Source organism: Lemur catta, chromosome 1 (genome assembly GCF_020740605.2).
Source record: "Lemur catta isolate mLemCat1 chromosome 1, mLemCat1.pri, whole genome shotgun sequence".
Lineage (NCBI taxonomy): Eukaryota > Metazoa > Chordata > Mammalia > Primates > Lemuridae > Lemur > Lemur catta.
This window is the reverse complement of record NC_059128.1, coordinates 56,555,895-56,583,555: the sequence shown is the minus strand read 5'-3', so window position 1 is coordinate 56,583,555 and position 27,661 is coordinate 56,555,895. Positions and strand designations below refer to the sequence as shown.

At 37.6% G+C, this 27,661-nt stretch overlaps 1 protein-coding gene and 1 pseudogene across 3 annotated transcripts in view; both read right to left on the bottom strand.

Annotated features, from left to right (window-relative positions):
- Window positions 1-27,661, bottom strand: part of SNX6 (sorting nexin 6) — a 101,433-nt gene that overhangs the window by 23,285 nt on the left and 50,487 nt on the right. For all 3 annotated transcript variants that reach the window (XM_045568853.1, XM_045568863.1, XM_045568845.1), the window contains 7 exons: window positions 21,542-21,646; window positions 20,037-20,147; window positions 17,978-18,099; window positions 15,685-15,808; window positions 11,975-12,070; window positions 9,800-9,905; window positions 105-180 (listed from right to left, as the gene is read on the bottom strand). In XM_045568853.1, coding sequence (XP_045424809.1) covers window positions 105-180; window positions 9,800-9,905; window positions 11,975-12,070; window positions 15,685-15,808; window positions 17,978-18,021 — 446 coding nt within the window. In that variant the 5' untranslated portion in view covers window positions 18,022-18,099; window positions 20,037-20,147; window positions 21,542-21,646. The remainder of the gene's footprint in view (window positions 1-104; window positions 181-9,799; window positions 9,906-11,974; window positions 12,071-15,684; window positions 15,809-17,977; window positions 18,100-20,036; window positions 20,148-21,541; window positions 21,647-27,661) is intronic.
- On the bottom strand, window positions 24,955-26,690 carry LOC123642956 (annotated as a pseudogene).

The following is a 27,661-nucleotide window of genomic DNA, read 5'->3' as shown; positions in this document are numbered from 1 at the left end:
TCCAAAATTTCTATCTGGATTAGAAGTACTGTGTGTGCCCAGGCTGCCAAAAGAAATTTTTCTGCGTTTTATTTCTATTTAATGTTTTTAACTAGAATACTTACTTGCATATATCTGTAGAATCTTGAGTTCCTAAAGCATATAATGATGAACCAATTCTATTGTAATCATCTGCAGCACCTATGGAGAAATTTTTAAGAATTTATTTATTGATTTAAAAATACTTGGCCAGGCACAGTGGCTCACACCTATAATCCCAGCACTTTGGAAGGCCGAGGTGGGAGGACCGCTTGAGGCCTGGAGTTTGAGAGCAGCCTGAGCAACATAGTGAGACCCAGTGTCTACAGAAAATAAAAATATTAGCTGGGCAGGGTGGTATGCTTGTTATTAGCTATTATATACTTTCCCATGATCAGCCCTCTCTAGGAACAAACAGATGTCTATTTTCCCCTTAGCTGATCACTGCCTTTCCACATTTCTATTAATTGAGTTCTACTAGAGCAAGCTTTTTGTTCTCATCTCCATTTTAATCATCATCACCACCATGACTCCTTTAAGAACTTGTCTGACTCTATCATCTTTAATTGTTAAATTCTTTTCTTCAGGCTGGGTAACATAGCAAGACCCCATTTCTATAAAAGATTAAGAAGACCTATAGTCCTAGCTGAGGCTGAGGCAGGAGGATTGCTTGAGCCCAGGAGTTTGAGGTTATAGTGAACCATGATCAGACCACTGCACTACAGCCTGGGCAACAAAGGGAAACCCTCAACTCTTTAAAAAAAAAAAAACACCCCACAAAAAACCTTACTGAGCACCTACCTGCCAAATAACGTGTAATATGAGATACCCAAAGTCTAGCAAACAATACAAATAACCATAATACAATATGATTAATATTTTATTAGACATAGTTAAAAACTACTTTGGAAGCAAGGAAATAGGTGATTCCACATTAGTAAGCCAGGGAAGCGCTTATACAAACTACAGAACAAGTAGAAGGGGCTTGTAGTATGAACAAATCTTTATCAGGCAAAGGGAGAGCATTCTGGATAAAAGGAACAGCATGGATAAAGGCCAGAGAGACATAAAAGAGTACAGTGTATATACTCAGCAAGCCTTGTGGGACTATGGTACAGTAGAGTACACAGATGAGTGGACGAAGCTGAAGACAGAAAAAGTTAGCTGGAAGTATCTTGGGGAAAAAAGATCTTGTAAGCCATAATAGAATTTGGATTTGATCTTAGAGAAACGGGAGTTACTAAACATTTTAAAGTCATAATAGTGGTAAAATCAACATCAGAAGGATTTTAGATCTAAAAATTCTGCTGCCTAGAGTAAAGATTAGAGGTGGGGAGACACAGAAGGCAGGGTGACCAACCAGGAAACTGTTAAAATAATCTGGTAACAGATAGTGAGGGTAAAGGATTGAAATAGCAGGAACAGTGAAGATAGAGAAGAGGTGACAAAGCTGAAAATTTAGAAAGAGCAATAGGTAGGATTTAGAAACAGTAGACCTGAGACAGGAAGGGAAATTATGGAGCTTGGGAAGCTAGATGAATGGTGGCACCATCACCCTTGGATGCTAGGACATAAAGCAGTCAACTTTGGCACAACACTCTTCCCAGGGTTCACCCCACAGGGCAACACACTTGTTGACAAAACATTATAATGGATGCATCTCTTAGTTTCAGGAAAAAAAATAATACAGTCCAATGGTTTTACGAGCATGGACCTGGAACCAGGCTGCCTGGGTCTTCCCAACTAAACCCAGCTTTCCAACCTAACCAGCTATCTGACCTTGGGCATATCACTTAACCTACCAGTGCCTCAGTTTCCTCATCTGGAAACAAGGATAATACTGGCAATCACCTCATATAATTATTTGGAAAATTAAGTGAGTTAATAAGTATTACTATGTACCTGGCACATAATAACCACAGTACTATATAAATGTTTGCTATTATTAACCAGTGAAGTCTAAGATACTTGTATGGAAATTCCCACTTACACTAGTGGTTATTCTTACAAGTGTTTATTCCCTAACAAAACAGTAATCTTTATATTATGCTTATGTTGCACAAAATTACATTCAACTAATAAGGCTAACATTTGGTGACTCGATTGATTGATTGCTACTTAAGGCACATATATTCTGACATCTTTTATAAAGAGACTTTGAGTACAAACTTCAGACTCTAAATGATAATTTCTACAGGTAAGATTCTTCACTGTTATCTTAACCTAACCTAAAAGTTTACTTTTAAGAACAGGCCAGGCTCAGTGGCTCACACCTGTAATCCCAGCACTTTGGGGAGCTGAGGCGGGAGAATTGCTTGACGCTGGGAGTTCAAGACCAGCCAGGGCAACACAGTAAGATACCCCTCTCTACAAAAAATCTTTAAAAATTAGCCAGGTGTGGTGGTGCAAGTCAGTAGTCTCAGCTACTCAGGAGGCTGAGGCAGGAGAATTGCTTAAGCCCAGGAGTTTGAGGTTGCAGTGAGCTATGACAACACTACTGCACTCTAACCCAGGCAAGAGAGCAAGACCCTGTCTCAAAATAAATAAAGAAGAAAAGAGAGAATGAATAAATAATACTTTTTTTTTTTTCTTTTTTTGAGACAGGGTTTTGCTCTCTCACCCAGGCTGGAGTGCATAGCTCATGGAAGCCTCAAAATCCTGAGCTCAAGCGATTCTCATGCCTCAGCCTCTTAAATAGCTGGGACTATTGGCATGTGCCACCATACCCAACTCATTTTTAAAATTTTTTTGTAGAGACTGAGTCTTGCTGTGTTGTGTTGGCCAGGCTGGTCTCGAACTCCTGACCTCAAGCAATCCTCCCGAGGTGGCCTCCCAAAGTACAGTGGCATCATCATAGCTCACTACAACCTCAAACTCCTGGGCTCCAAGTGATACTCCTCCTGCCTCAGCCTCCTGAGTAGCTGGGATTACAGGCACATACCACCACAGCTGGCAAATTTTTCTATTTTTTGTAGAGACGGGGTCTGGCTCTTGCTCAGGTTGGTCTTGAACTCCTGGCCTCAAGCAATCCTCTCAATTCTGCCTCCCAAAGTGCTAGAATTACAGGCCAGTTTTCTTTTCTTTCTTTCTTTTTTTTTTTTTTTTGAGACAGAGTCTCGCTCTGTTGCCCAGGCTAGAGTGCCGTGGAGTCAGCCTCGCTCACAGCAACCTCAAACTCCTGGGCTCAAGCAATCCTACTGACTCAGCCTACCAAGTAGCCGGAACTACAGGCATGCGCCACCATGCCCAGCTAATTTTTTCTATATATTTTTAGTTGTCCAGCTAATTTCTTTCTATTTTTTTTATTTTTTAGTAGAGACAGGGTTTCACTCTTGCTCAGGCTGGTCTCAAACTTCTGACCTCACGTGATCCTCCCGCCTCGGCCTCTCAGAGTGCTAGGATTACAGGCATGAGCCACTGCGTCTGGCCTCACTTTTTTTTTTTTTAAGAGACAGGGATCTTGCTCATGCGGCCCAGGCTGGAGTGTAGGGGCTATTCACAGGTGCAATCATAATGCACTGCAGCCTCAAACTCCTGGCCTCAAGCAATCCTCTCACATTAGCTTCCCCCAAAGCTGGGATTATAGGTGCAACCCAATGTTTCACAGTTCTTAATTACGAAATGGGCAGGTATAAACTACTACTACATTAGAAGAAATGTGGAAAGCACAAAGATATAAGAAAATAAAATATAAAAATGACCCTTAACCTTCTCCCTAAGAATTACACAAGAACAGAGATTATCCTGCCCGATTTTTTTTATTTCTTCCTTTCTATTATGGCATATCACAATACTCCAGGATGTAGGTTAATAGTTATAGTTACTCACTCTAGTGATTTGTCTCTGTATCAGAGCTTCTAAACTTTTTGGTCTTATGGCCCTTTTATACTCTTAAAAATTACTGAGGACCCTAAAGAGCTTTTGTTTATGTGGGTTATATCTATCAATATTTACTGTATTTTTTAAAATAGTAAAATTGGGAAAAATTTTAAGTATTTACTATTTCATTTAAAATCAACAGTATTAAAACCTCTTAATATAAACATTTCAAATGAAAAAATAACTATATATTTTTAAAAATTTGAGAGCAGTTTCTTACCCACTTTTGTTGTAAGAAAAAAAAATTTGTGAGCAGTGACAATGTTACAAATTTGCAAATCTGTTGTGTCTGGATTAATAGAAGATAAACTAGATTCTCCTATCTGCTTCTGTATTCAATTTATGGCAATATGTTGCTTTTATTTAAGTATATGGAAAAAAATCCAGTCTCAAACATGCAGCTGGAAAAGGAAGAGATATTTTACTTATCTTTTCAGAAAATTATGGATATTCTTTTTTGTTATCACATCAAAACTCAACAAGTAGTAGTTTCTTTGAGGGCTACATGCCATGTAGAATCTAAAATCATATCAGGCCGGGCACGGTGGCTCACGCCTATAATCGTAGCACTCTGGGAGGCCGAGGCAGGCGGATTGTTTGAGCTCAGGAGTTCGAGACCAGCCTGAGCAAGAGCGAGACCCCGTCTTTACTAAAAACAGAAAGAAATTATATGGACAGCTAAAAATATATATAGAAAAAATTAGCCGGGCATGGTGGCGCATGCCTGTAGTCCCAGCTACTCAGGAGGCTGAGGCAGGAGGATTGCTTGAGCCCAGGAGTTTAAGGTTGCTGTGAGCTAGGCTGACGACGCCACGGCACTCACTCTAGCCCAGGCAACAGGTGAGACTGTGTCTCAAAAAAAAAAAAAAAAAACCCCGTATCAATGAACTTTTTAGTCTCTGTTACATTAAACCCTACTGGTATAATTGATGTTTATCCAAAGAATGCAAGGTTGATTTAACATGTGAAAAAAATCAATGCAATTAACTATATTAATCAACTAAAAAAGAAAACCATATGAGGCCAGATGTTGTGGCTCACTCTGGTAATCCCAGCACTTTGGGAGGCTGAGGCAGGAGGACCACTTGAGACCAGGAGTTTGACAACAGCCTGGGTAACACAGTAAGACCTCGTCTACAAAAAAATAAGAAAAATCAGCCGGGCATGGTGGCATACACCTGTAGTCCCAGCTACTTGGGAGGCTCAGGCCGGGGGATCCCTTGACTCCAGTTTGAGGCCAGGGTGAGTTATGAGCTATGATCTTGTCACTGCACTCCAGCCCAAGCAACAGAACAAGACAATCTCTTAAAACAAACATGGGAGGCCGAAGCAGTAGGATCACTCAAGGTCAGCAGTTCGAGACCAGCCTGAGCAAGAGCAAGACCCATCTCTACTAAAAAAAAATAGAAAGAAGTTAACTGAACAACTAAAAATATATAGAAAAAATTAGCCGGGCATGGTGGCACATGCCTGTAGTCCCAGCTACTGGGTAGGCTGAGTCAGTAAGATTGCTTGAGCCCAGGAGCTTGAGGTTGCTGTGAGCTATGCTGATGCCAAGGCACTCTAGCCAGGGCAACAGAGTGAGACTCTGTCGCAGAACAAACAAACAAAAAACTCTCCTCCCCCAAGAAGAAAAACCATATGATAATTATCCCAATAGCTGTAAAAAAAAAGCATGTGCCAAAATCCAACATTCATTTCTAATTCCAAAAAAAAAATAAAACAAAAACAACCAACCAAACCTCTCAGAATACTAGGAACGTAAGTAAACTTCCTTAACTTGATAAAAAACATCTAAGGGCACAGTGGCTCACATCTGTACTACTAGCATTTTGGGAGGCCAAGCTGGGAGAATCATTTACTCAGGACCAGCCTGAGTAACATAGTAAGACTCCTGTCTGTACAAAAAAACCCACAAAAATTAGCTGGGTGTGGTGGCGCTGCACCTATAGTCCTAGCTACCTGGGAGGCTGAGGCAGGAAGATCACCTGAGTACAGGAAATTGAGGTTGCAGTGAGCTATGATGATGCCACTGCACTCTAGCCTGGGAGACAGAGCAAGGCCTTGTCTTAAAAAACAAAGGGGCAATGGGTGGAGGGGTGAGAAGTTTTTGTAGAAAAATCTCTACCTAACATCTTAGTTAATGGTTTGATACTGAATGCTTTCTCCATAAGAAAAGTAAGAAGGCAAAGATGCCTGCCCTCACTACTTCCAGTTAGCATTATACTGGAAGGCCTAGCTAAGCGTAATGCAGCAAAAAAAGGAAATAAATGGTATCCAAATTGTAAAGGAAGAAGTATAGCTGTCCTCATTAGCAGAAGTGATACGATGATCTACGTAGAAAATCCCAGGGAATCTACAAAAAGTTACTAGAACGAGTTTATTTAGTAAGGTTGCATGATACAAGATCGATACTGAAAAATACACTGCATTTCTATATATTAGTAAAGAACTAGAAATTCAAATTTAAAAAACATAACATTTATAAAAACATCAAAAAATATTTAGGGATTAATCTGACTATAAATGTATAACATCTATAAAATGGAAACTATAAAACACTGCTGAGAGAAATTTTAGTTTTGAGACAGAGTCTCACTCTGTTGCCCAGGCTAGAGTGCTATGGTGTCAGCCTAGCTCACAGCAACCTCAAACTCCTGGGGCTCAAGCGATCCTCCTGCCTCAGCCTCCCAAGTAGCTGGGACTACAGGCGCTCGCTATCATGCCAGCCTAATTTTTTTTTTTTGTTTCCATTTTTAGTTGTTCAGCTAATTTTTTCTATTTTTTTTGTAGAAATGGGGTCTCACTCTTGCTCAGGCTCCTCACAAACTCCTGACCTTGAGCAATCCTACCACCTTGGCCTCCCAGAGTGATAGGATTACAGGCATGAGTCACCTCACCTGGCCATACTGAGAGAAATTAACAAAGAACTAATTAAGGAGATATACAACATTAATGTATCAGAAGAATATTATTAAGATGTCAGTTCTCCCCAAAATAATCTATAGATTCTATACAATCCCAATCCAAATCCCAGTACGTACTTTTTTAGAATGTGACAAGCTGATTCTAAAATCCATATGAAAATATAAAGACTCTAGCGGGGCCAAAACAACTTTGATAAAGAAAGAAGTTGGAGGACTTACACAAGAACAAAATGTCATCATTAGTCTTTCCCTAATGACTAATCAAAACCACACCAAGTTACCACTACTAATCTATTAGAATAGCTAAAATTAAAAAGACTGACTATCCTTCTTGGAAACAATGTGGAGCAACTGCAGCTCTAATGCACTGTTCATGAGAATGCAAAATGATACAATCACTTTGAGAAAAAAGTTTGTCAGTTACTTAAAAAGTTAAATGTACTGGCTGGGCGTGATGGCTCGCCTGTAATCTTAGCACTCTGGGAGGCTGAGGTGGGAGGATCACTCGAGGTCAGGAGTTTGAGACCAGCCTAAGCAAGAGCAAGACCCCATCTCTACTAAAAATAGAAAGAAATTAGCTGGACAACTAAAAATATATGGAAAAAACTAGCTGGGCATGGTGGAGCAGGCCTATAGTCCCAGCTACTCGGGAGGCTGAGGCAGAAGGATCGCTTGAGCCCAGGAGTTTGAGGTTGCTGTGAGCTAGGTTAATGCCACAGCACTCTAGCCCCAGGCAACAGAGTGAGACTCTGTATCAAAAAAAAAAAAAAAAAAAAGTTAAATATACATTCACCACATGACCCAACCATTCTACTTCTAGGTATTACCCAAGAGAAATGAAAGCACATGTCCATAACAAAGAGATACACACAGATGGCTCATGTACATTTTATTTGTAATAACCAAAGCTACAAAAAACCCAAATGTCAGCTCTCAGTAACATCATGGAAAAGAAAAAAAAAATAAAAACAAAATGTCCACAATAAGTGAATGGATAAATAATTGTGGTATGGCCAGGTGTGGTAGCTCACGCCTGTAATCCTAGCACTCTAGGAGGCTGAGGTGGGCAGATCATTTGAGCTCAGGAGTTCAAGACCAGCCTGAGCAAGAGCGAGACCCCATCTCTATTAAAAATAGAAAGAAACTAGCTGGACAACTAAAAATATATGGAAAAAATTAGCCGGGCATGGTGGCACATGCCTGTAGTCCCAGCTACTTGGGAGGCTGAGGTAGAAGGATTGCTTGAGCCCAGGTGTTGGAGGTTGCTGTGAGCTAGGCTAATGCCATGGCACTTTAGCCTGGGCAGAGTGAGACTGTGTCTCAGATAAATAAATAATTGTGGTATATCTATACAACAGAATACTACTCATCAAAAGAATGAACTATTGATAACGTAACTTGGATGAAATCTCAAAACAGTTTTGTTGAGTTTCAAAGCCAGACAATAAAGAACACATACTATATGATCCAACTAATAGAAAATTCTAGAAAATATAAAGTACAGTGACAGCAAGCAGATCCGTACTTGCCTGGGGATGGGGGGTGGGAGGCAGGGATGACAAAGGGCCACAAGTTTTAGGGGTGAAGAGTATGTTCATTATCTTGATTATGGTGAGGAATTCACACATATGTCAAAACTTATCAAATTGTATGCTTTGACTACTGCAGCCTATTAATATCAATTATACTCAATAAAGCTGTTCAAAAAACCCATTGGTTTATCTTGTACTTTGAAGGGATCTTTTAGAAACATGATTTTGTAGCACCATGCACTGGCCATTTAGAAAATACTGGTCCAGTGAATTATGCAGATCTCCAAAAGGTGACACACTTCAATATACAACATAAAAAGAAATCACATTCACTAGTATTACCATCAATCTCATCAGACAAGTCTTTAATTATTGGGGAGCAGGCTCATGGTGACACATACGAGTTTTCCAAAATTCTAATTATTGCTTGAAAATTTGACTTTTATCACTGGCAACATATACCGTCTTTGTTTTCCTTGAAATAAGAGGCTCACTTAGTTGATTTTTTTAAGAAACATCTGCCAAATATTTACATCTGAATAATCATAATTTGTCTGTCATTCATTCAAGTAAAAGTAGTGTTCTACAAAAAAAGCAGCTAGTCTGATCACAACTCAATCATTAAAATGCTTTTCTAGAGAGAACCATCATACTTTGGTATGTAGCCAAAGTGCTTTGTGCATTCCTCCCATTTTATTACTCACAATATAAAAAAATGGGTACCCAAGGATGGAGATTACAATTAATTTCTACTGCTTCTTCAAAGACATTCTTAAATGAAAGTCACATTTTTTAAAATCACAAGTGCATAGCACGAAAGAATACAGGGATTATTAGCACAGATTGGTACCACTGCCTTGATTTGTACTGAGGTACCAGCAGATTTTTCCTTTGAGACAGGGTCTTGCTCTGTTGCCTGGGCTAGAGTGCAGTGGTGTCATTCATCATAGCTCACTGCAACCTCAAACTCCTGGGCCAAGTGAACCTCCTGCCTCAACCTCCCGAGAAGCTGGAACTACAGGCATGTGCCACCATGCCTGGCTAAATTTTCTGGTTTTTGTAGAGACGAGGTCTATGTTGCTCAGGCTGATCTCAAACTCCCAGCCTCAAGTGATCCTCCGAGCAGGCCTCCCAAAACTGCCAGGATTACAGGCATGAGCCACCACACCCAGCCTAGCACCAGCAGTTTTAGCCATCATTTCTTTTATATCGTTAAGTGTAAATGTCCACAATGGTCAAAAAGGCAAAAAGTAGCACAATATTATTATGAAAATAGGTTTGACCTTGTAGACTCATTTTAAAAGGGCTTTGGGATATAGGCTTCATAGACCACAGCTTGAGAACCACTGTTCTCCATCAAGACTTTTTCACACTACAAATAACATATCAACTTTATAATTATTCCATTAAAAAATATAAGCTTTAGCCACAGAAAAATCTTACTTTTGTGGGATCTTGTCATCCTATCAGATTTAGCAGATGCATCCTTAACTCGGTTATGATATTCTAAAAGGAATGTTCGTTCATGCTCAAAGAAATCATCTACATCCTAAAGGATCAAAAGAAAATATGAACTTTTTTTTACTTATTTGCTTTAGTTTAATATGTAAATCACTTTATTATAAATATAAAAGATCATCAGTAAGACAGCACAGCTATGCTCTAATAATCAGATGTTATACTGACTTCACCAAGTTAAGACTTTAACAGACGTGCATTTGTATCTATTAAATAAAAGAAATCTTCTATGGTTTTACAGCTGAAGGCTTAGAGCTCCCCATATTCCCATGTTATACTCTGAAATATGTTCCTACTTGTGCTCTGTCTCTACAATCCAGCCTCTCCAAAAACACATTACCGCCAGTGGGAGTGATCAATTGTTTTTTGAGAAAAAAACTCTGGTAGACAGAGGTGACGATCTATTTTTTTTTTGGTCTACCAGGTATTCTGGGAGCCATTCCTGAAGGCTGCCTGGCCTTAGTCATTAGGCCCTCCCTGACTGCTCTGGGGAACCTGGACAAACTGGCTTAGCAACAATATTATCAAACTCTATCTTAAATCTTTTTCTGAAACAAAACTAGATACACCTTAAAAATAAAAATTATTTGCCTTTATCAGTATTGGGACTAAAAAAAATTAACAGTACTTTTCCTCCTTCTAAACAAGCAACAATTCATTGAAAAAGCATCAGCTGACGTGATGTACTAACTGGAGACCCACATCAACAGAACAGCAAGAGTTAGTACTGACAAAATGTCATTTAAATTCTGTAATCAGAATCTGTAAAAATCGGGATAAAACTAACTTGCAGGATTACAGTGAAGATTAAATAAGAAAATGTGGGCTACCAATCAAAACATTATAAATGTTTAAAAATGTTATTACTTTACGGGCACATTTTCTCAGGACCTTTTGAGGCCAGGTGTTCCGGGCCAGTCACACACATTTGGCTCAGAATAAACTTTTTAAATTAAAAAAAAAAAAGGTATTATTTTACTAATAAAATTATCAAAATCATAATCAACTTGGTGGCTTACATTTAATGGCTAAGAAAAATGTTTGATATTAATGCATAAGCAACATCAAAATGGAAGTAAGCTGAGTCCTTATGGAAAAGCAGCCACAGCACATGCATTGCCAACGTATCAACTGACCTGTCTCTGAAAAATCAGGGTATAAATGGAATAAATAGTACTCTACACTCAAGTTTTATTATGGATGTATCTATAAAAACAGGCAATGATAAGAAAACAGCATTCTTTATCTTTCTTATTATTTGTTTGATAATATAACATTAACATTTTTCTCATATTTTAACAGTAAGTCTTCAGATAAATCAATTCTATCATTTTAGATTAAGAAAAGTTATTTTTTAGGTAAATAATTGGCTTTCTAAGCTTTTCCACACATATTATCTCATTCAATCTTATCTTTCCAACAAACCTGTGAGCTAGGTGGTATTATTAACCCCATTTTGAAAACAGAAAAACTGAGGTTCAGAAAAAGACAGTGACTTTTTCCAAGATCATATAGCCATGAGACAACACCAAAACCTTAACTGAGATCTTCTAACTCCAAGTCTGAACCCAGGTCTGCCCCTAATATTTGCAAGGCTAGAGCAAATACGCAAACAGAGGCAGCTCTGTCTGTCCTGCATTCAGGGGGAGTTCATGTGCATGTGGGTGGACATTCCACCCTGCACACTGATCTTCTCTCCTGTCTCTCCTCTCTATCCCAGGTGCCCCACAGTCACCCTCCTACCTACAGAATGCACACAAGTGGCATAAACTCAGGGAATATGCCCATGTAGGACTTGGAAGGCTTGGGAGTTGGGAAGGGAAATATGGGGTTCTAGATACCTGGAACACGGTCTAGTTTGGAGAGAGTGGGCATGGGCTCCAGGTGAGCGAATACCCTTGGATTGCAAACTTCTCACCCCTAAGGGAGTTCTCTAAAGAGAGGAACCCAGGGAAGGGAGCATAGTTTCCCAGGGCTAAGGATTCTACTATTCAAACTTCTCTTTTACTCCAATTCTACACACTTGAAATCTCAATTTATCTCCCTCTTAAAGGTAGTAAATTCTCAACTAATACCACTGTTAACCAAATAAAATCTTACCTTTACTCCTGAAACAATTACTCCATCTGCTGATTTAACCATGTTTTTAAAAAAATCTTCAAGCTTTTCTTTTTTATTTTTTCCTCGAACACTCAACTGAAAGAAACGTAATTTAAGTTAGCTTTTTTCTTAGGTTACAAATGGAAGGTAGTGTCTCCCTTATTCTTTGACATTTAAATGGCAATCTCAAAAGGATTTCAGTTTTGGGGCCAGGCGTGGTAGCTCTTGCCTGTAGTCTTAATACTCTAGGAGACCGAGGCAGGGGAATCATTTGTGGTCAGGAGTTCCAGACTAGCCTGAGCAAGTGCGAGACCCTGCCTCTGCTAAAAATAGAAAAAATTAGCCAGGTGTAGTGGTACATGCCTGTAGTCCCAGCTACGTGGGAGGCTGAGGTTGAAGAATCACTTGAGCCCAGGAATTGAGACTGCAGTGAGCTATGACAATACCTCTGCACTCAAGCCTGGGTGACAGAGTAAGTCTGTCTCCAAAAAAAAAAAAAAGATTCCAGTTTTTAAACTTAATGTAAGTGGCAATTTCAACATGTATATCAGTGATTTTCTAACTTTAGGGCATAAAAGAGGCCTTTAGTAATAATATAGATACTCAGGCCTCATTCCCAAAGGTTCAGATTCAGTTGGTCTACAACAAGACCTAGATATCTCATATTTTACAAGCATATCTGATAATTCCGTTGCAAGCAGCCTTCTCATCATACTTTGTCAAATACTGCAGTACAATATAAAGATAACTGAAATTTCAATTCAGGAATTCCTTTAAACACATGAAATTTATTGGGATACAAAATGCCATCATATGATTCTACAATAACTCTGAAAATACATTCTACAAATTCCTCACTTGTAACTAATAGAAATATCATCTCTTGTCTGGTTTTTGGGGTCAGAAACTTATACTAGTATAAGGGACACAAAAGATGACTTTGAATGACATAAATGGTTATCCAAGGGCAAAACTGAGAAGCAACTAACTCTTTTGACTCTTAGCACTTGCTGTATCAGGGTGCCCCATAAAGGAACATCCCACCTAATTCCCTTATCTATTGCCATGGCTGAAATGCCCACCTTTATGTAAATGACTCACAGATCCCCATCACTACCTGTTATGGTCTGAATGTACGTGTCCCCCCAAATTCAAATATTGAAACTAATGACCAAGGTTAGTATTAAGAGTTGGGGCCTAACCTGGGCATGGTGGCTCAAGCCTATAGTCTCAGCTACTCAAGAGGCTGAGGTGGGAGGATCACTTGGTGCCAGGAGTTCAAGGCTGCAGTGCACTATGATCATGCCTGTGAATAGCCACTGCACTCCAGCCTGAGCAACACGGAGAGACCCTTTCAAAAAAAAAAAAAGAGGTGGGACCCTTGGGAGGTGATTAGGTCATGGCAGTGGAGCCTTCATACATAGGATTAGTAGTCTGGTGTGGTGGCTCTCCCTTAAGGATCACCTGAAGCCAAGAGTTTGAGACCAGCCTTGGCAACATAGCAAAACCCTATCTCTACAAAAAATTAAAATAAAAAAAATTAGCTAGGGGTGCACATGTATTCCTAGTTACTCACGAGGCTAAGGGCAGGAGGATCACTTAAGCTGGGGAATTCAAGGTTTTAGTGAGCTATGATCACTGCACTCCAGCTTGGGCGACAGAGCAAAGCCCTGTCTCTCAAAAAAAAAAAAAAAAAAGGAATGGGCACAGTGGCTCATGCCTGTAATCCTAGCACTCTGGGAGGCCAAGGCAGGAGGATCACTTGAGGTCAGGAGTTCGAGACCAGCCTGAGGAAGAGTGAGACCCCCATCTGTACCAAAAACAGAAAAAAATAGCTGGACGTGGTAGTACATGCCTATAGTTCCAGCTACTCAGGAGGCTGAGACAGGAGGATCGCTTGAGCCCAGGAGTATGAGGTTGCTGTGAGCTAGGCTGACGCCACGGCACTCACTCTAGCCCGGGCAACAGTGTGAGACTCTGTCCCAATCAATCAATCAATCAATCAAGGGGATTAGTGCCCTTATAAAAGAGACCCAAGGGAGCTTGTTAGCCTCTTGCCCCTTCCTTCTGCCAAGTGAGGAAGAGGCAAGAAGATACCACTTATGAAGCAGAGGACCCTCACCAGCCACCCAAACTTATGCACCATTTTTTCAGGCTTTCTCCACAACACCATTTGCTGATGCTAAAATGGTTATTATAATGCATCATCATCTTTATTTCTATTAAGCATATGTTAGTTTGTGAGGAAGAACATTAAGTAGATCTACTTTGTTGGGATAAAATTCAGGAAAGCCTAAGATATCTGAAAGCTATTTATTAAGCTGATCTAAATATTTAATAACCTTTTACTTCTTAATTGAACAAATATTTATTTTACATCTCAACTGCTAGGCATTGCTCTAAAATAGTGAAAATACAATGGCGAAAAATTAAAGTCTCATCCTCACAGACCTTACATTTTAGCAGAGGGAAGATAGACAATGAATATGTAAACTAATTTAAAAAATACAGACATTTAATTTCAGGTAGTACTAAGGGCCGTGACAATGGGATAGAGTACTTGAAGAGTGAGGCTACTCTAGCTCAAGTGACCCTGCACTGATATTACCATGCCTCACTTCATATCTATGCTATTCCACCAACTTATTACTACAGCTCTCACCCAGGGCATAAATAAGGCCTAGCAAAAAACAAACACATGAAAAGTAATGACAGCACTCTATCATATGTTCTTTCCATGTATTCTTTAGCCACTCTATCATCAGTCATTTTTCAGCTTTTTTTATTAATTCATGATAAAAGCCAGTGTTCTTCACAATTCCTGGTTATAAATGTCCATGTGCCAGTACTACGTATCACAAGTACACTATGAAAGTACCTGTGCTTAAAAAGTGCTATATTTCCATGATCTTCAGTTACTTCCTACTATTTTATAAAAAAAAAATTGTATCTATGCTCTGCTGTCAAAGGAAGAGAAAAAAATTGTGTCCTCTACTGTTTAGACTTAGGGACAACTTATCATCATATCTACTAAAACTAAACCAGAAAAGTAAATTTATATACACAAAATTGTTTGATCTTGATTTTAACTTGTAAGCAAATACCCACTATGCTACATCTGTTTTCTGCTAACATGGTTTGTCATCCAAACATAGGTTCCAAGAACTGTGTCAGTTATCCACTAAAAAATTCTTGCCAGCACTATAAAGAAATCTTTAAAGCTCAACCACCTCCATCTCTCTGTCTTGTAATAGAGTTTGTAGGAAGGAGGAGGTAGGGAGGAAAATTAGGAGCAATCAGTACTAAAAAGAAGGTCAGTTAAACAGATACAGTGTCAATGCTTTGCCCAAAGTAATCAGGAATTCTTTAGGTCAACTACCTCCCTAGAATTCTCCATAAGGCTTCAGAAGATTTCAAATTCAAATTTAAGACACATTAATCAATTTGATAACCCTATTTCTTGAGAAGTTCATAATTAAGGATGAAACTCAATATCCCAAGAATTAACATGACTTACCACCATTCCATCAATTAATCTACTCAAGTTTGACTGAAATACTGCATTACTACTGAAAAAGTGTCACTTTAAATTGCCTTGAAAAATACAAACATTCTAAAAGAAGCCTTAAACCTTTTCTAACTACTCCCTGCCTTTTCCAATGACTCTAAAATGAAACACTGATCACTGTGTTAATCAAATCAATACTCACATCTTGATTATATTCCAAGAAGACATGGAAATTTAAATCTTTTCTCAAAATAGGGTGTGCTGCCACTCGACATAGGAACACTTCATGCATTGCAACTGTCTTCTTGAATATTGCCAAATATTCACTAGAAACAACACACAAAATTAACGGTAAAAAAACTCCATCAACTAGAAAGGCATCTGCAACACATTTTTTCAGCAAATACACTTTAGATTATTCCAAATGCAAAATTAGAGATACAAAGATATAATTCATGTAAACAAAGCTTTTAGTTGAACTGTTAATGAAATATATAAAACCCAGCTCTGACAAAGACTTCATGCCAGTTAATAAAGTTTATTATACCTAAATGTTAATATTTTTAAGTTTTGTAAATTTCTTACTATGCAAATTGATTAAAGGGGTGTTCGTTTTCACCTCCAAAGAAAGTATACTACAAATCATTTGATACAACCTTAATGATTCAATTTCTACATAATTATTGCTAAATAAACACCTTAGTACAAAACAAATCAAAACTCAAACCTCAGTAAGAGTATTTTCAACGTTAATAATTATTTTCATCTAATGACCCAAACACACAAGAAAGAAACCCACTCTGAAGAGATTGATTTTTGCCATTACCCTGAAGAAATGTGTTTAAAATATTTTACTATCAACAGTGAATCACAGCGACCATATAGTAATACATGTCAGTTTGAAAAAAAAAACCAAAAACACTCAAGGAAAAGGCTTGATATTCTTGCTTCAACTACGTGCAAGAAGGGTAAGTTTTACATACCAGCAAACCAGCAGGACCAATGTTGGGAGAAGTTTGATCTCTGTGAGGGTAGTCATTCAGTGAAGACAAAAAAGAAGGATGCAGAGGATGGAGGTAGCAGTAGAATAAACCCAAGGTTCTCTGTTATCCAACCCCTAACCAGACCACAAAAGAATCATGATCAGGGCCACTGGAAAATCACAGATTCTTCAATATTAATGTGCTCCGCTAATTTCCAGTTTTCAGTCTTAAAATCTTTGAGTATATATCTGTTTGCTATCAGACTACTGCTTGCACTTAAAACTGACAAAATTCTTAAAATATCTGTCACCTTATATTTTGACAAAGAAGACCTGCTTTGCTAATTTATCTTTTTCAGAGTTTAGCATTCTGAAGAGGAGTCTAGTAACAGTGTGAATATACATTTGAAAACTGAAACTAAATAGAAGAAAAGGAAATGCATGAAGGGGAGAAATGACCAGAAAAAGAGTGATGGAGGTGATGATAACGCAAGGAAAATTATTTCCTTGTTCAACTTTCAAAATACAGAGAAACAATATATAGCAAATCCAAATTTACTTCAGATGTTTAAGTAAAAGGGTAAAGATTCTGTATTTTCAGCAAATATGCTAAAAGGAAATACAGGTTGAATATTCCTAATCCAAAAGTCCAAAATCCAAAATGCTCCAAAATCTGAAATTTTGTGAGCACCAACATGACACTCAAAGGAAATGCTCATTAGAGCATTTTGGATTTCAGATTTTTGGATTAGGGATGTTCAATTGGTAAGTACAATGCAAACATTCCAAAACCCCCTTAAAAAACTGAAATCTGAAACACACATTCCCAAGCATTTTGGATTAGGGATCTCAACCTGTGTATAATTTCCCCCTCTTCTTTTCTCTGCCTGTGGCTTCTGGCCAAAGGGAAAAGAATATGGGAGCAAAGTAACTACAGAATAGTTAAAAACTGTTTTTCATTAGTTTCACATTTACTTATAAGAAATGTATTAAACCCTTGGAAAAACTGTGATAATTTATACTGTATACACACACGTTTTAAAGAAAACAATATATGCAAACGGTTGCTCAGCACATTCTCCCATAAGAAATATAAGTCTTAGTAGTATGTACATTTTGAAAACAAGAGAATTAGGTTGGTAGTGACTAATGCCTTGTAAATAAAAAAAAAAAATTTAGATTCTACTTTAAGAAATCAAGTTCCCTTTCTATTTTTTTTTTTAAATAAGTTTTTGGATCCCCTGTTTTCAATTTTCAGAATCTATTTAAAACATTAATTTAAATAATTTTACAATAGAGATAATTATTCTATAATTTTCCTGTAGGCTCTGATCATGATCATTACCACTGGTTGTGTGACTTAAACCTGTATCCTCCAGAAGGGGTCCCTATGCCAAAACGATTAAAATGATGGGATATCAGAGAGCACCAAAAAAACCCCACAAAAAAACAAAAAAAGCATTAAAATAAGCACAATTAACAAAAGCAACAATAACAACAAAAAATCACATACGCTTCCAGTTCCTGTTTCATCTTTGTGAACTCTTCTTTTGTCATCGACCCTTCTCCTTCTCCAAGCTTCTGTAGTTTTTCCCTTGAAGCATCAAAATCAGGTCTTGGTGGTGCTGGTGGGATCTACAACAGAACCAAATCCCTAGTTTTAAGGAACTATTTCATTTCCCGAAGCGTTGTACTACTACCATCACAAAAAACTGTGTCTGGGAAAGTTAAAGGTATCCTGAATGAGCTGAGCACCAGGAACACCCAAATTCAGAGTAGAGAACTTGACTAGTTCTAGAAATTAAGATCCTTGAGGTCCTTTACACCAAAGAAGATATATAGTATAGCACTAATTTCTATGTATAGCAAATATACATATCATTTTTCAAAAGTATATAAATGGTAGGATTAAATATAAAAGTTTTTTTCAAATTAATGAATTCAGGGCCAGGCACGGTGGCTCACACCTGTAATTCCAGCAATTTGGGAGGCTGAGGTGGGAAGATTGCTTGAGGCTAGGAGTTCAAGACCAGCCTGGGCAACATAGCGAGACACTGTGTCTACAAAAAAAATTTTTTAAATTAGCCAGGTGTGGTGGCACATGCCTGTAACCCCAGCTACTCAGTGAGGCTGCAGCAGGAAGATCCCTTGAGCCTAGGGGGTTTGAGGCTATAGTGAGCTATGACTGTACCACTGCACTCCAGTGAGTGACAGAGTGAGACACTGTCTCTAAAAAAAAAAAAAAAAAATTAAAAAAAAATCAGTAAGTTTATAGTAGCTTTATGCTATTGTATTTTTTAAAAAATTGATGAATGCTATCAATATGATCCAGTAAGGGATGTTAAAAAAGGGTCCAAGATTGGAGGAGTATACCAGAAGCAGAAAGAACTGTTTTGAGAATAAGAGAACAAAACATGGATTAATGACTAACTTCATTCTATTCATCCAGTCAGGGAATAAGTAAGCAAACACTTACCTAAATAAGAATGTAAGGACTAGCAGAGATATAGCATTCAAGAAATGGATATAAGAAAAAATTACCTTAGGAGGAAGGACCTACAAATAAGAACTGTTAAGGAGAAAATGATGGAAAGTTAAAGAGAACAAGTAAGATAAGAGGTAGAAAAGAAAATAAGAATGACTGCAAGAAAAGGGTTAAATTAAGGAAGGCAATAGAGTCAGAGAGCATCAAGTATTGTTCAGCACATAATCACTGACAATTAAGACATGGTCTTAGTCTTTGAGAACTGTTTAGCCTATAGGAGAAAGTAGTAAGAAAGTACCATCAGATAAGAAGGTAGGGAAGGAGATGGAAACAGAGTAAGAAAAGAAGAAACTAAGAACTAAATTTCAGAAATCTGTCCAGGCGTGGTGGCTAACGCCTGTAATCCTAGCACTCTGGGAGGCCGAGGTGGGAGAATCACTTGAGGTTAGGAGTTTGAGACCAGCCTGAGCAAAAGCAAGATCCCGTCTCTACTAAAAAATAGAAAAAAAATTAGCCGGGCAACTAAAAACAGAAAAAGTTAGCTGGGTGTGGTGGCACATGCCCATAGTCCTAGCTCAAGCCCAGGAGTTTGAGGTTGCCATGAGCTAGGCAGGCCACAGCACTCTAGCCCAGGCAACAAAGCGAGACTCTGCCAATCAATCAATCAATCAAAAAATCAATCAATTTCAGAAATCTGAATGTGGTCAACAGCTGAGGCAGGATGACCATCTATTCTTGACTGCAACATTTGGTGCATATTTAGATTAGATAACCTCTTAAGGAATCTTCCAACTCTAAGTACTGCTCCACCTAAGGGTTCAAAACCAGTATGGTTTATAACATCCCCTTAATTAATCCCTAGGACAAGGCCATTTCTTAAACTTAAGAATTCTTAAGTATAGTATGTCCCCATAAAACAAAACAACTCAGGATAGAAGGTGGCAGCCAAACATGTTTTGTAACTGGCAATTTTTAAAAAATCACCTAAGTTCACTAAAGATGCTAAACAAGATTCCAACATATATTAACAACACAGTATCTAAAACTCTCCTAGAAATTGGGATTGAAATGGAATCTTAATACTTACAATGTAACCTGCATAGTCCTCATTTTCAACAAAGGAATCATGAAGCCAGATAAATTCCTCATGTTGTCGAACAACAGAAAACTCATTTTGTTTAAAATTTGGCAATGAACTCTGCAAAGATGGAGATTCTCTTGAATAAAAGTTACACTAAAAAGCTTTTAATAAACATTTTATATCTTATTTTTAAAAAAATTAGTCTTATATGAGAAACCATCAGTGTCTTTAAAGTCTGTTATAAAACACTAAGATAGATACCCAGACAAAATTATCCTCGGATCTATGGGAAAGCTGGTTGACACACTCTTATTCTATTGTACTGCTATCATTACTTAAAAGTTATCTTATTAATATATTCCAAACTATTCAAACAAAGGAAAATACATTTGCAATCTGAAAATATGCCCAAGAACTGAGATCTAGTAAGAATAACAATTTGTAAGACACTAATTTGACTAATAGAAAGAACATAGCAAAATTGAAAATAACAACACTGGTAAAAGATATTAATAAAAATAGATAAAATTAAATTTGTACCATGTCTAGGTTCTATAATTAATTTTCAAAATGTTGGGTTGGAGGTGCAAGCCTGCAATCCTAGCACTTTGGGAGATCAAAATGGGAAGATCGCCTGAGGCCAGGAGTCCGAGACCAGCCTGGGCAATATAGCAAGACCCCATCTCCACAAAAAAACCCCCAAATTAGCTGGGCATGGTGGCCCATGTCTGTAGTTCCAGTACTTGAGAGTCTGAAGCAAGAGGACTACTTGAGCTCAGGAGTTTGAGGTTGCAGTTAGCTATGATGATGACATGAGACTCTAGCCTGGGTGACAGAGCAAGACCTTGTCTCAAAAAATAGATCAGCCTGAGCAAGAACGAGACCTCGTCTCTACTAAAAATAGAAAGAGAAATTATACGGACAGCTAAAAACATATATATATAGAAAAAAAAAATTAGCCGGGCATGGTGGTGCATGCCTGTAGTCCCAGCTACTCGGGAGGCTGAGGCAGGAGGATTGCTCGAGCCCAGGAGTTTGAGGTTGCTGTGAGCTAGGCTGACGCCACGGCACTCACTCTAGCCGGGCAACAGAGCAAGATTCTGTCTCAAAAAAAAAAAAAAAAAAAAAAGATAGATAAATACATAAATAAATAAATAAAATAATTCTCAAAATGTTAATCTTAAAAGTACATTTCCCTAAAACTTTTTTTTTTGTTAAAATAGCAGTGAATTATAAACTAAAATACAGTCTATTTCCAATTATGTTAAGAACTCAAGTTCCAATGGACGCAGTGAGCACTGTAGTGGGGGAAAGGGCACATCTCAAATCACAGTTGGGATGTGGCAAAGTCATAACATATAACCAAAATGTTTGTACCTCCATAATTTCCTGAAATAAAAAAAATTAAAAAAAACACAAAACCCCAAGTTCCAGTCAACATATTAATATTACATATGTAACATTAGCACAGTAAATGGCTAAAATAATACAAAGTACAAAATCACATGTACCTTTGTGTGAACAGTGAATTTTACTTTATCCCTCTCACTAAGAGCATCAGAAATGTCCACCTGCAGAGCAGCATCACTCTGAAGATCCACATTTATTGCTTTAAGCTAGAAAAAGAAAATAATATCTTAATAAAAATTTTGTGTGCTTTTATATAATTTCATTCTTCTCCCTGACAATAAGACAATGCAAAAACAAACAAAACAAAAACAACAATATACTCTTATGTCTAAAAAGGTACTCCAGTTCATTTAATCTCTACATATATCTTGGAGCAGGTGCTTTGGGTAATGCTAATATCTTAACCAATTTTCATTCTACACCATTCAATTATACTCTGCTTTGTATAAGTCACAGAGCTAACCATGATTCATTGTAGTTTCATCCAAAAAGAAAACTATTTTCCAAGAAGATGGTCCATTAACGTTCAATATTCTAAAACTAAGGAATGAGTCTCGGCATGGTGGCTCACGCCTGTAATCCTAGCACTTTGGGAAGCCGAGGCAGGAGGATCGCTTGAGGCCAGGAGATGGAGACCAGCCTGAGCAACATATCAAGACTGTTTCTACAAAAAATGTAAAAATTAGCTGGGAGTGGTAGCATGAACCTGCAGTCCCAGCTACTGGGGAGGCTGATGCAGGAGAACACATGAGCCCATGAAGTCTGAGATTGCAGTGAGCTATGATGAAGCCACTGCACTCTAGCCCAGGCAACAGAGTAAGACCTTGTCTCAAAAAAAAAAAAAAAAAAAAAAACCCAAGAAAAATAATAAAAAAAAATATTGAGCAGTAATTTTAACTCTATTGTTTCTTTCAGTTTAGGAATACACAATGAAACTATTAAATATAGTTAAATATACTACATATAATACACATAAACTACTAAGAAAAATACTACCATATAGTAAGTACTCAATAAATAACCCTACAAGCTACAATACAGTTGAAGAATTAGATGTGTTCCCTATTTAGTGCTTCCATTTACTTGTCTATGAGGATACTTTTCCACTTATAATTTTTAAACTTTATCCATTTTTCTTACTTTTTTTTTTGGAGATGGGTTTTGCTCTGTCACTCAGACTGGAGTACAGCCACACAAGATCACAGCTCACCACAACCTCAAACTCCTGAGCTCAAGCAATTCTCTGGCTCAGCCTCCTGAGTAGCTGGGACTACAAGAGTGCGCCACCATGCCCAGGTAATTTTCAATTTTTTTTTGTAGAGATAGGTTTGGCCACGTTGCTCAGGCTGGTCTCAAACTCCTGGCCTCAAGCAATCCTCCCACTTTGGCCTTCCAAAGTGCTAGGATTACAGGCATGAACCACTGTGCCTGGTCCATTTTTCTCACTCTTTAAAAAATAAATATTGAAAAATGTTTGGGTAATTTGGAGACTTACAAAAGAGTCACATACGCTAAAAGATAAAGTTTTAATCCTTTGTGAAGATACAAAATATTTAAAGTCTAATTAGTCTGCTTCAAATATAGTACTGTAGTTTTAAAACCCAGGATTTACTTTGGGAAGTTTTAAAACCCAGGATTTACTTTGGGAATCTTACCTGGTCGTTAGTATTTAAAATTTTAATTACGATGTAAATGAAAAAAATGCTGGATGCACAACTATTTATACTCAATGATCTCAATTAAAATATTTAAAAAAATATATACAAAACACTTACAGGAAATACACCAAAATGTGAAAAACAATGGATTTTCTTTATACATTCCCTTGTTCTCCCAATTTTCCACAATATGTATGTAGTACTTTCATAAATAGGAAAAAAAGCCTTCTTTAGACAAAAATAACATTAAGCAATTTTATAGTTTCTTATTAAATATAGTGATTTGACTTTACTAGTAATAAAAAAGTAACTTATACTCATTTCATTTTGCACAATTGGTTAAGTGAGTAAACATGCTTTTTAAAAAAAACACATTACATAACATACAACCAAAGATTCACAGAAGCAATTCATCACTCTAATTTGCTGTGATACTACATAAGATAACCTTACACACAAATTTTACTGATAACTTTAATAAGTTTGTATTAAGTTAAATTTCAATCAGTAATCATATTTGTAAAAGTTTACACCATAAACTTACACATAAAAACTTTTTTTTTTTTTTTTTAGACAGGGTATTGCTGTTGCCTGGGCTAGAGGGCAGTGGTGTCAACATAGCTCACTGCAACCTCAGACTCCTGGGCTCAAGCAATCCTCCTGCTTCAGCCTCCTGAGTAGGTAGGACTACAGGCACGTGCCACCATGCCCAGCTAATTTTTCTGCTTTTTTTGTAGAGACAGGGTCTTACTATGTTGTGCGGGCTGGTTAAGAACAAAAACAATTTAAAATGTTTACAAATCATTATTGTACTCAGTGCTACACGTAGCCCGTTGTCAGATTTAAAAAATAAAATTAAAAATTGCCTTGAATAACAAAGTTTTCTTTTTCATTTTCCAACTATCTCATTGCTTTTGCAATATTGGAAACATTAGAGAATACTCTGTTTTTCAGTTTTCTTGCTTCTATTTAGTCTTATCAGGTCTTCATACTGTCCTTCTTACCTCTTCCCCAATTTCCCACCTTAATTATAGTTTAAGAAATGTTTCCTTTTTTCTGTTTATTCACCTTCAGGCCACTTTTAAGATGTTTATTGTGGTAGCCTGAATAATGACTACCCAAAAAATACCTACATCCAAATCCTAGAACCTGTAAATAATACCTTAAATGGCAAAAAAGGACTTTGCAGATGCGATTCAACTAAGGATTTTGAGATGGATTATTGAGGTGGGCCCGGAATGCAATCACATGTATCTTTACAAAAGGCAGAGATTTGACACAGACAAAATCTTTTAATAACTAATTAAAAGGCAATATAACTACAAAGGCACAGGTTAAAGTAATGCAGCCACAAACCAAGGAATGCTGGCAGTCCCAGAAGCTGGAAGAGGCAAAGAATTCTTCCCTAGAGCCTCTGGAAGGAGCTTGGCTCTGCCAGCTGACACCTTGATTTCAGCTCAATGATCCTGATTTCTAACCTCTGGTCTCCAGAACTGTGAGAGAATAAATTTCTGTTGTTTTACGCTACCAAGTTTGTGGATTACGGCAGCCACAGGAAACTTGTACATTTATCATACAGTTTTTGTAAAAATAATCTTGGCATTTCTCCATTTCTTTTTTTTTTTTTACTATTCTCATTATATAGTTTTTATCGAGGTTTAATTAAGTAAAATAAAGTGCACAGATTTTAGACGTACAGTTCTCAGTGTTAAATTTATGCCCCCAGGTAACTCCCACCCTAATTAAGACATGAAACATTTCCATCACCCCAAAAAATGTTTTGCGCCTCTAATTCTTTCCATATGGGCAGCCACTAATCTTTTCCCTGCTCTAGGAATTCATATAAATGGAAGTATACAGTATGTAGCCTTTTGTGTCTTTCTTTTGGGCCACATAGTGTTTCTGAAATCCATGCACGTTGGCTGTGTCTGTCTGCCTCTTGTGTCTCCTGAATGGGAATCATTACATGTGACCTTTTACGTGGGGTGTCTCTCCCTACTTTGTAGAACTGAACAGCCCAAAACATAAGGACTGAAGTGTGGAAAACCAACTGGGGATTCCACGATGGGATACAGGCAGTAAATGTTAGGGTCTTGGCAGCAGCCAAAGTGGACTATTCTGTGGCCAAGGAAGACATCTGTAGGGACCTTAACGTTGGGGTATAGGCTGAGTTGGTAAGAGGGTGCCTGGTGACCTGTGTAAATGAGGGCTGGAGGATAGGCAGTGTTCGGGGATCTGGGTTGTATGTCCATATTTCTCTGGCTGGGACTGGTCTTGATTCCACCTTCAGCTATCTGTGGCTGTCAAGGTGCTTGTTTTTGCTGAACATTCTTGCATTTTGCTTTCTTGAGTTTTGCTCTTGACCAAACCTGCAGCACTGTTGGATGTATGTCAATTTTTGATGCCATCTCTATCTGAAGGCTGGGATTTGGGTATGGGTTCTCATTGAACAAGATGTTCAAAGCTTTCAGTTGCTTCTCGGTGAACATGGTTAGTTTTCTGTGTGGATGCATCTGGCTCATGCCTTGTGGAAGCTCCTCCGAGCCTGACTTCTTCTGATCCAGATGTGCGTCTCTGATTTCTCCATTTCTTATGTTTTAATTGCCTAGTCTACAATTTCCCAAACACAACTGGTAAGAATCAACCTGGCTAGCTGTTAAAAATACAGAATTTCAGGCCTATCAAAACAGGATCTTCAGGCAAAGGGCCTTAAAGGTCTGTAATTGAGAATACCAACAGAGGTTTTCGGTGTTTTCTTCGTATTTACATCCTGCCAAAACTTCATTGTAATTGCTAATTTTTTTAATGTTTATATAAAATATTTATGCCAGATTTCGTATCTACATGTCTATTTTTATTTTCAGATTTTTTTTTTTACCATTGATCTATCAGTTTGGAAATAAAATCTTTCAGGGATTTCTACATTTCAGTAGCTGTTATTTGTTCTTCCAGTTTATTAAAATATTTCTGTCTCAGCCAGGTTAGGTGGCTCACGCCTGTAATCCTAGCATTCTGGGAGGCTGAGGCGGGTGGATCGTTTGAGCTCAGGAGTTCGAGACCAGCCTGAGCAAGAGCAAGACTGTCTCTACTAAAAAAAATAGAAAGAAATCAGCAGGACAACTAAAAATATATAGAAAAAATTAGCCAGGCATGGTGGCGCATGGCTGTAGTCCCAGCTACTTGGGAGGCTGAGGCAGGAGGATTGCCTGAGCCCAGGAGTTTGAGGTTGCTGTGAGCTAGGCTGACGCCACAGCAGCACTCTACCCCGGGCAACAGAGTGGGGCTCTGTCTCAAAAAAAAAAGAAAAAAAAAATATTTCTGTCTCTTCCATTTCCTTATCCTTCTATACCAAACACACTGTCCCCTCATCCTTTTTTGATAGCATAACACTTAGCTTTTTTATTGTAACTTTTATCTACATAAAATACCACTGTATTATACATTATGTACTTAACAGTTTTGGTCTTGAATTTTACTTTTTTAGGTATAAAATGTAGATTATAAGTATATAATTTGGAGAGTTTTAATATATAGGTTACCTACCATAATCAAGATATGGAACATTCCCATCATCCCCAGAAAGTTCCCTCATGCCCCTTTAACTTTCCTTTTATGCCTCTATTTCTTTACTTTCTAACTCTTCTATAAATTCCTTCTCGTATATCTTTTCAAAGCATATTATCCACTCACATATTACCTTAGTAGTTATTAATTCAATCTATAATTTGTCTTTTTCATTCTTTTAAAAACTGAGTTCTAGAACTGATCTCAGGAAAATGTGCATGAATCACAAATGCTGAAACATTGGCATAATTTAGCATGATTCAAAATGTTAATGGTAAGATTATGACTTTGTATTTCGTAAGTTCGAAACATGAGTGAAAGTGTTCATTCTGATATTGTACCCCAAATAATTCTTTCTCATTTCCTGAGCACACAGACAAAAGGAGACATAAAGGATTATTCTGTTTGACAATAAGATTTGCTTCACACACATAATGTTTTTTTTAAAAGTCCTATTTCTAATAACCGAGATGTCTAACGGAAAAGCCAGAGTCTAAAATAAAATCCCTCTCAACATCAGTACAAAAGTTAATGTACTATAATATTTCATCAATTTTAGATGTCAATTTTTAAAATTTTAACATCTGAATTAGGACTTTCTTTCAATCGATGACAAAGTACAATTTAACTGGCAACATTTTTGTCTCTCTTACCAGTACATAAAATAAGACATATTTTTCAATCAATTGCACCTCAAGTTGATAAAATATCACATTGTAAATTTACTGTTAATTACATAAAATATACACATATTTTCCAGGCAGATTTTCTTCTCTTTAGAGAAAAGTCAGTAATTTTATAGGCTTTATTAAGGGAAAGAGTCAAGCAAACAACTTGTGATTCACAATTAACTTTCTGCAACTAGTGAGTTCAGTTTGAGGAAATTTCTTTTTTTTTTTGAGACAAAGTCTCTCTGTCACCCGGGCTAGAGTGCCGTGGTGTCAGCCTAGCTCACAGCAACCTCAAACTCCTAGACTCAAGTGATCCTCCTGCCTCAGC